Source organism: Coregonus lavaretus (assembly GCF_964263955.1).
Source record: "Coregonus lavaretus genome assembly, chromosome: 5".
In the NCBI taxonomy this organism is placed as follows: domain Eukaryota; kingdom Metazoa; phylum Chordata; class Actinopteri; order Salmoniformes; family Salmonidae; genus Coregonus; species Coregonus lavaretus.
In genome coordinates this window covers 44216947-44225861 of record NC_139992.1, presented here as the reverse complement: position 1 = coordinate 44225861, position 8915 = coordinate 44216947, and the positions used below count along the sequence as shown (strand labels likewise).

Sequence of the window (8915 nt, the reverse complement as noted above, 5' to 3'; positions counted from 1 at the left end):
AAACAAATGGATGTTTATTACGGTTTATTACGGAATACGGATGTATGCTTTTACTAATTAACTAACATTATCGTTTTGAATACAATTGTGTCCAGCTTTGATACAGTAGCAAGCCAGTAGCTACTTGCATATCATCGGCCACGCGCACTATTTCCTCTATCATCAGTTTGCGCGACTCTATCCTCGCGCTGGTAGAGACGAGAAAATATACGTTTGTGACACATTATTACATCAAGGAAAGATTTCTGGCAAAGCAAAGGTACGTGTAATTACCATGAAATAATGTTTCTTTGTTTGTATTAAGTATTTATCACCGTGATATTAGAATTTCTAAACGTCTTTCTTTCAGGAAGTTGAGGATAAGTTCTGTACTGTTCTCAAAGGCTATATTGTTTCAAAGTTGAATCAACGGAAGGTCTAGCCTACTTGGAAGATATAAATAGTTACTGTGTAAATTATAGCCAACTTATGTTCAGTTTTACTACTATATTGGGTAAATGCACTTTCAGACAAAATGCAGGTATCAAACAGTTGACTTTAAATAAGCCAGATGGTTCCTTTTATCACCGTTATTTTTTTAATTAAATATTTTGTATTACCTTTTTACTAAACCAAAATACCAAAAGCATGTCCCTCAAATGTACAACCTTGAGATATATGCACAAATACTAGACTTTGTATCTGCCGTAACTGACTGCAGTTTGTGTGGTACAATGAGGAACCATCAGGTAATTGCACTTATTTTTTTTTATTTTTTTTAACCGTTATTTAACTAGGCAAGTCAGTTAAGAACAAATTCTTATTTACAATGACCGCCTACACCGGCCAAACCCGGACGACGCTGGGCCAATTGTGCGTTACATTGACATCAGCCTGGACAGCTGTGCGCAGCTGTAAGATACCCACCACTTCCATGAGGTTACTTTGTGTTTGTTAAACTATTCATGAATAATGATAGTGTTATTTTATGATGAGAACACTGCAGCTCAGTGCTCCATAAATAACTCAACTTCCTTTTTAGTGACCTCAGCAGAATGAGACCATATACTTGTGGTTAGCTGTCTGTTTTTCCACTGTGACAAAGGGGACATGTTAAATGCCATGAAGCTTGTTTGCAGGTACAGGTGATTTGTTCACAAGGTACACACACATACAGTGTTCACTAAAGCAGTGTTTCTCAACTTGTTTATCCCCCAGGGACCAACAAGCTGTGGTCCCTCTTGTGTGCACACAGCACCCCTATGATCCATAATATTATGTCTATATATACACTATGCTTAGACTTACATTTTAGTCATTTAGCAGACGCTCTTATCCAGAGAGACTTACATGAGCAATTAGGGTTAAGTGCCTTGCTCAAGGGCACATCGACAGATTATTCACCTAGTCGGCTCGGGGATTAGAACCAGCTACCTTTCGGTTACTGGCACAACACTCTTAAGCACTATATATACCTGTACTGCCGTACAGTACAAATCTTCTGTTTTGTTTCTCTTCCTAGATGTGGAAGTCAGTGGTGGGACACAACGTGAGCATAAAGGTGGCTGCAGAGGGGGATGACTGGGAGACCGACCCTGACTTTGAGGTTAGCTACTGGGCTGGAGGAAGGGGGGGGCTCCCTATGGAGCTAGTGTATTTAATAAGGCACACACTTGTCTGTTACTATGTCACTCTAATCAATATTTTCTCCCAGTGGAATTAATGTTTTGTTTATGCTTGGTCTGTAACCGACTCAGTCCTGTTTTCAACGGTACCTTGGTCTTCATACTACATGGGATGAGAAGGACTTGGGTTCTGTGTTTCAGAATGATGTGTCAGAACAGGAACAGAGATGGGGTGCCAAGACCATTGAGGGGTCTGGTCGAAAAGAACACATCAGGTAACTATTGAACAGTAACTGTGGGTGGGAGGTCAGCCTGAGATGACCAGACCAGAAGTAACACATCAGAGGCAGATCATAGTATGATTGGTGTGTTATGCTGTTGGAGAGCTATGGGGGATGGTAATCTCAGCTGTGTATTGCTGCTTTAGCTCTGTAGAAACAGGAAAAGGAAGTGAAAACAGTGTGTAGGCTGTCAAGCAGTGAGTCTTACCTAATATGGGTTGGTGACTGAGTAAATCTAAGGGTTAGCCACAGACTAGTGTAACTATGTAGTCCCGGTGTCAGCAGATAATGTAAAATGGGAATAAAGTTATGCAACAAAGTTCTGATGTATGCGTGCATGTGTGTATGCATGTGTGTACTTCCATGCATGTTTGTGTGTGTGTGTGATCCCTGTATCTCCCCAGTGTATCAGAGCTGAGACAGAAGGTGTCCCAGGAGCATGAGGTGGGGAAGCAGAAGGAGCGGGCGGAGGCTCCCAAGGCCTCCTACGGTTACGGAGGGAAGTTTGGAGTGGAGAAAGACCGCATGGACAAGGTCAGGTCACACCCCAATAAACTACATGTTATAACATTTCATCATGCGATGTTGATACACTACATGACCAAAAGTATGTGGACACCTGCTCATCGAACATCTCATTCCAAAATCATGGGCATTAATATGGAGTTGGTCCCTCCTTTGCTGCTGTAACAGCCTCCGCTCTTATGGGAAGGTTTTCCACTAGATGTTGGAACATTGCTGCGGGGACTTGCTTCCATTCAGCTACAAGAGTATTAGTGACGTCGGTCGCTGATGTTGGGTGAATAGGCCTGGCTCGCAGTCGGCATTACAATTCATTCCAAAAGTGTTCGATGGGGTTGAGGTCAGGGCTCTGTGCAGGCCAGTCAATTTCTTCTACACCGATCTCGACAAACCATTTCTGTATAGACCTCGCTTTGTGCACGGGGGCATTGTCATGCTGAAACAGGAAAGGCCTTCCCCAAACTGTTGCCACAAAGTTGGAATCACAGAATCGTCTAGAATGTCATTGTATGCTGCAGCGTTAAGATTTCCCTTCACTGGAACTAAGGGGCCTAGCCCAAACCATGAAAACCACCAAACTTTACAGTTGGCACTATGCATTGGGGCAGGTAGCGTTCTCCTGGCATCCGCCAAACCCAGAGTCATCCGTTGACTGCCAGATGGTGAAGCGTGTTTCATCACTCCAGAGAACGCATTTCCACTGCTCCAGAGTCCAATGGCGGCGAGCTTTACACCACTCCAGTCGATGCTTGGCATTGCGCATTGTGATCTTAGGCTTGCTGCTCGGCCATGGAAACCCATTTTATGAAGCTCCCGACGAACAGTTATTGTACTGACGTTGCTTCCAGAGGCAGTTTGGAAGTCGGTAGTGAGTGTTGCAAACGAGGTCAGACTATTTTTACGCGCTTCAGCACTCGGCGGTCCCGTTCTGTGAGCTTGTGTGGCCTACCACTGCGGCTGAGCCGTTGTTGCTCCTAGATGTTTCCACTTCACAATATCAGCACTTTCAGTTGACCAGGGCAGAAATTTGACGAACTGACTTGTTGGAAAGGTGCCGCCTTATGACGGTGACACGTTGAAAGTCACTGAGCTCTTCAGTAAGGCCATTCTACTGCCAATGTTTGTCTATGGAGATTGCATTGCTTTTTGCTCAATTTCATACACCTGTCAGCAACCGGTGTGGCTGAAATAGCCGAATCCACAAATTTGAAAGTGTGTCCACATACTTTTGTATATATCGTTTATTTCACTCATAAGGTCTTCAGTGAAGTCAAAATAACACACTAAGCACAAGGCAATGCAGTGCAGTGCTGCTAACCCCAAAACGTATGCGGTCAGACAGTACAGTTGTGTGTGCTGACCTATTACAACTTTTATGGACTTCAACAGTTTATCAAAGATCGTTTCCTGTGTTGATGTATTATGCATGTGTAATTACCCAGGGGGCAGTGGGGCATGGCTACGTGGCGCAGGTGGAGCAGCACTCATCCCAGACAGATGCAAAGAGAGGATTCGGGGGGAAATTTGGAGTGCAGAAAGACCGTGTGGATAAGGTGAGGAAACTATACTCTTACTGACAAATACAAAGATATCACAGGATTTGATGAACAGGGTGAGGGATCGTCCTGGTGATGAACATTCCTTCTCTCTTCCTGTAGTCTGCCATGGGTTTTGAATACAAGGGAGAGGTGGAGCAGCACACATCTCAGAAAGGTACAGCCTTAAGGAAGTCTCATACACTTCCACATACTTTCTGGTTTCCAAGTAAGCTGACTGCATGTTGTTATCCAAACCAGCTAATCCTGGCATCTTTCTCACCCTGCTTTTATCTTTCAGACTATTCTAAGGGATTTGGAGGGAAGTTTGGGGTGGAAAGGGAGAAGGTGGACAAGGTTTCCTTGGGTTACGACTACAAGGGAGAGACAGAGAAGCACCAGTCTCAAAAAGGTTAGAGTGGTACTGTACTGTGGGCTGTTTGTAGGTAGAAACGTTTCATGGTCAGTTATTAATATTAGATCTCTAATTCATATTTGAAACAACCTCATCCCTCACTCTCCCTCACCAGACTATTCAAAGGGTTTTGGAGGGAAGTTTGGGGTGGAGAGGGAGAAAGTGGACAAGGCTGCCTTGGGTTACGACTACAAGGGAGAAACAGAGAAGCATGAGTCACAGAAAGGTGAGTTACTCACAGTTGTAACCACATTTGTGTTTGTAAAAGTCAAGGACCATGTCCACATTAAACTGACCTTTGATCTCCATGTTCAGACTATGCCAAGGGCTTTGGGGGACGCTATGGAGTCCAGGCAGACCGCATGGATAAAGTGAGTCTTTCTTGACTCTCAAGACTCAGGATGACAGTAATTCTTGAACCATTTTACATTGACCTGTATAAACACACTCAGGCTATGACGTTTACTCATTGATTGGAATTATGGTTCCCCAATCCCCATACGCTCTATAGAGTGCAGTGGCCTTCACAGACATGGAATCCCCTACCTCTGCCTATGAGAAGACACTACCATTGGAGGCATGTAAGTATGCGCTTTATTGTTCCTCATAGAAAGGCTAAAGTTGTTCTGCTTGCTAAACATTTACTACAAGTTCAAAGAGGAAAATACAGTTTTTGTTTTTCCTGTCTGTCTGTGCAGCAAGTGCAGGGGCAGGCAACCTGAAGGCTCGCTTTGAAAACTTGGCTCGGTCATCAGATGAGGAGAACAGGAAGCGAGCAGAGGAGGAGAGAGCCAGGAGACAGGCTAGAGAGAAGAGAGAGCAGGAGGAGGCACGACGCAGACAACAGGTACTGCAATAAAAATGGTACTCCAATAAACACGCACACACTGACACAGCGGTCTGTATCTCTTGTAGGAACAGAACAGCAGGGAGGAGGAAGCAGAGCAGCAGAGGCCTCCACCTGTTGCAGAGCAGAGGCCTCCACCTGTTGCAGAGCAGAGGCCTCCACCTGTTGCAGAGCAGAGGCCTCCACCTGTTGCAGAGCAGAGGCCTCCACCTGTTGAAGAGCAGAGGCCTCCATCTGTTCCAGAGAACAAGAGGAAGCCCCAACCACCACAGGTGCCCACTGCCAGGGCAGTGCCTCAGATACCAAGAGATGAACCTGAGCCAGTGGTAAATATCTCTGATTTAATTCAATGCAACTCACTGATGACCTAAAAACTGTAATTTATTTTTCACTGCCACGTTAGAAAATTCATTGGTGAAATTCACATCTACTCCTTTTCTGTGGTCTCAGGATGAAGAGGAGGAGGAGCCAGACTATGACCAGCCCCCGTGCCTGCCCCCACGGTCAAGTGACCTGCTGGAGGCGGGGCCACCTCAGGAGCAGACCCAATCAGAACCAGAGCAGGATGAGGGAGAGTATGAGGATATCGCACCAATACGTGTAGCTGTCGCAGTACCTGATCCAGGTTAGTGTGCCACACCCAGTGGGGTAGAGGGGTTGGGTAACCCATTACTGAGTCATATCAAAAGACTGACCCTTCCATGTGTCCCATCTCCAGCTGTGGATAATGACTATGAGGACCTGACATGCGGTCAGACAGCAGTGGCCATTTATGACTACCAAGGAGGTAGGTACTCTACTGTATCAGTGACAGCGTTGTGATATCATGTCACAATTCTCATCTATTTCTTGGTTATACTGTGATGTAGGTACTTCCATTGTGGATCAATACAGTAATCAATGCTAAACATTGCTCAACACACAGAAGTCTATAAACCCTTTCGGAGACAAAATACTAAAATAATGTTATTCTCACACATGAAGAGGCAGATGATGAGATCTCCTTCAACCCGGATGATGTCATCACTAACATAGAGATGGTGGACGAAGGCTGGTGGAAGGGACAGTGTCACGGACGCTTCGGACTTTTCCCTGCTACATTCGTGCAACTGATGGAGTGAGCTTGCCTATACAGTCTCCAACACACAGACATATACCTAAGTCCATAGGACCCATTAGCTGTGGGTCTTTTCACAGGGGGAACATAAGCACATTGCTCCAATCTGACAGGTATAGTTTGATTGTACCATGGGAGAATCTCAATTGCATACTCCTCTATCCTCACCTTCTGAATACCTATTGGAGGAGAAGGTCAGAGGGGAGGGACCTCTGGCTTTCTCATCCAATTGGTTTTGAGGTGAGAGGATGCAAGGAGTATGCAATTGAGATTCTCCCCATGTGTTTTCTAGTCAATTGATTTATATCCGGTCAGTAGTCATGACATTTACATTTTAGTCATTTAGCAGACGCTCTTATACAGAGCAACTTACAGTTAAGTGAGTGCATACATTTTTCATACTGGCCCCCCGTGGGAATCGAACCCACAACCCTGGCGTTGCAAGCGCCATGCTCTACACGGGGCCTATGACATAATGGATCGTCATTGTGCTTCATATTGCTCAGGGTGGGATGCAGGGCTTCCCCTTATAAAGGCTGATTGCTAAATGGTCCAGTGATATTCTCATATGCTTGCATTTCAAAGGATTATGTAAGTCATTTAGCTATGGAATGTGATGTTTAAAAATAATGATTAACTACAGGGAATTATGTATTTGGGCTATTGATGGAATTCTTAACTTGAATTACATTTTCATACTTTGGCAAAGCATAATATCTGAAACGCCAGGTTAAAAAGGTTATTTCTAGAATCAACTGCATGTAATCAATAAAATGTCTTAATGTACAGAAACACATTTATTTACTCCAACATGACAGCCAGAAGATTATATGGACAGTATGTTACATGTATCATTAATGTCTTTGTACTGATGGGCTAGGCCACAGGGAGAAGAGCAAATCAAACAGGAATGGAGCTACCAACAACAGGTAGTAGCATTATTGGGGTGAAAGGTAAAGAAACTGCCATATTTTCTTCTGTATACCACAGCAATAAGAAAACATGGCTTTCATTCAAGTGAATTATGTCAATGCAGTATTATACCATTGTGCCCAACAACACATAACTGTCGTGTTTCCTTTCATACATTAAATGGGCGTACAGACAATGGGTTGCACAATATAGATCCATTGCCTCATATCACCATTTAACTTGAACACAAGGCAAATTAAGTCCACAAAGATCATGTGTTCAATCTCCGATACATGATATTCAAGGCTCGTGTGTCACAGGTTCTAAGTTAGAAGTCCTTTGGTTTTCTCCAGGCTACCAGGCAATGCCCTTCTTTTTTTTGTTGGCCTTTCCTCCGGATTTCTTTGTCACGCGTTTGCCTTTCAGTTTCTTGGCCTGTCGTTGGCTCATCCACGTTGGGTACTGTCCGTGCTCGTCCAATTTGGTCGTCTTACTGCGCTTGCTGTCCATGTCCATCTTTCCATCTGCAAAGCAAAAACAAAAGGTGTCAAAACTCAAAGACATGGGAAACGACAAGAAAAATGCTTGATCTATGTGTGTGTTCTCACCATCGACTTCCTCTCCCTCCATGTCTACATCCACTTTCTTCTCCTTTATCTTGTCAGCTGGCACCACTGTAGCTATGTCCTGAATGTCATTCATGGAGATCTCTCCTGTGCCACCGTGGGCCAAGGCTTGCTTCAGCCGAGCCAGTTCCTTAGGGGCGTTCTTCGCTCTCTTCACAGCACGCATCTTCCTCTTCCATTTGCTTCGCAGACTTTTGGCCATTTTAAGGTTTTCTGAAAGACAGGGTTACATAATGGAAACACGGATCCACTTGCATAAGACATCTTGACTGGCTTTAACTCTAGTTCAGTGACAGTCCCTGCAGAGCCATACACATATGACTGAGTTCTTGGCTCATGTAAACAACACACATGTAATCAACTCCCATCATGCTACGTTAGCTAGCCAGCAAAGACATTCGTCTAGCCCAAATCCCCCTCAATCATAAATCGAGGTTCTTGTATAATTAATCATGATGCACTGCCATTAAACTGTCCATGATTTTACTGTCCTTAAATGTGCAAGACTCCACATACAGGCATTTTAGCTAGCTAGCTTTTAGCTAACGTGGCTAATAGCTAGCTACAATAGCTACCTTACTAAATAAAATGGATTGTTTTAGAACAATCGATTGGCCTATTCCATTCGATGTTTTTGTACTTAAATAACTAGTATTCGGTGTACTCAATTTACTCCTATTTATGGTATCGTAAAGAAAAAAACACTGTCAACATACATAGACGCAGATGTATCTTCCGTACAGTTGATAAGCAGGCAGCGCACACGTGTTTGTATATGCGACAACCGTAAACACGTCAGACAGTCGTTATGTTGGACACATTTGCGACAATCTACGCCCTCTTCATTTACTATCTTCTTCAGTGGGGCTTATCGACGGTTGGCATCCAACGTTATGGTGCATTACCGCCACCTACCGTACTGGAGTGTGGGCCAGAGACAGGGATAAACTAAATCCTACCTGCCAACCCCGTTTCTCTTAAAAAAGAAAACAAAATATTTGAGACTATATCTAATGACGCTCTACTCAATATACTCTTTAAACTAATTTCCTGTAT

General features: G+C 44.0%; 2 protein-coding genes across 3 annotated transcripts; one reads left to right on the top strand and one right to left on the bottom strand.

The window, feature by feature from the left end:
- The first annotated feature begins 176 nt into the window (after positions 1-176).
- LOC311129678 (hematopoietic lineage cell-specific protein-like) lies at positions 177-6988 on the top strand. Of its 2 annotated transcripts, XM_084162074.1 has the most exons (15): positions 177-259; positions 1502-1585; positions 1806-1879; positions 2290-2419; positions 3850-3960; positions 4066-4120; positions 4244-4354; positions 4473-4583; positions 4673-4728; positions 4869-4938; positions 5056-5204; positions 5273-5530; positions 5655-5829; positions 5923-5991; positions 6189-6988. In XM_084162074.1, exons 2-15 carry the CDS (start codon positions 1502-1504, stop codon positions 6323-6325), a joined length of 1590 nt encoding a protein of 529 aa, XP_084018200.1. In that variant the 5' UTR covers positions 177-259; the 3' UTR covers positions 6326-6988. The 2 variants fall into 2 exon arrangements, with proteins under 2 accessions (XP_084018200.1, XP_084018199.1); XM_084162073.1 differs by having other exon boundaries at positions 4066-4354.
- A 104-nt stretch (positions 6989-7092) lies between these two features.
- On the bottom strand, positions 7093-8665 carry LOC311129679 (protein LLP homolog). The gene is made up of 3 exons (XM_084162075.1): positions 8576-8665; positions 7842-8072; positions 7093-7757 (listed from the first exon to the last, which is right to left on the bottom strand). Exons 2-3 carry the CDS (start codon positions 8059-8061, stop codon positions 7588-7590), a joined length of 390 nt encoding a protein of 129 aa, XP_084018201.1. The 5' UTR covers positions 8062-8072; positions 8576-8665; the 3' UTR covers positions 7093-7587.
- Between the last annotated feature and the right edge of the window lie 250 nt (positions 8666-8915).

Bases quoted from the DNA above. Each gene is read 5' to 3' on its own strand.
- LOC311129679 (XM_084162075.1), bottom strand. From the start codon at position 8,061: ATGGCCAAAAGTCTGCGAAGCAAATGGAAGAGGAAGATGCGTGCTGTG. The intron at 7,758-7,841 runs GTGAGAACACAC...TTTGCTTTGCAG, and splicing joins GGAGGGAGAGGAAGTCGATG to ATGGAAAGATGGACATGGAC.
- LOC311129678 (XM_084162073.1), top strand. From the start codon at position 1,502: ATGTGGAAGTCAGTGGTGGGACACAACGTGAGCATAAAGGTGGCTGCA. The intron at 1,880-2,289 runs GTAACTATTGAA...GTATCTCCCCAG, and splicing joins GGTCGAAAAGAACACATCAG to TGTATCAGAGCTGAGACAGA. The intron at 2,420-3,849 runs GTCAGGTCACAC...GTAATTACCCAG, and splicing joins AGAAAGACCGCATGGACAAG to GGGGCAGTGGGGCATGGCTA.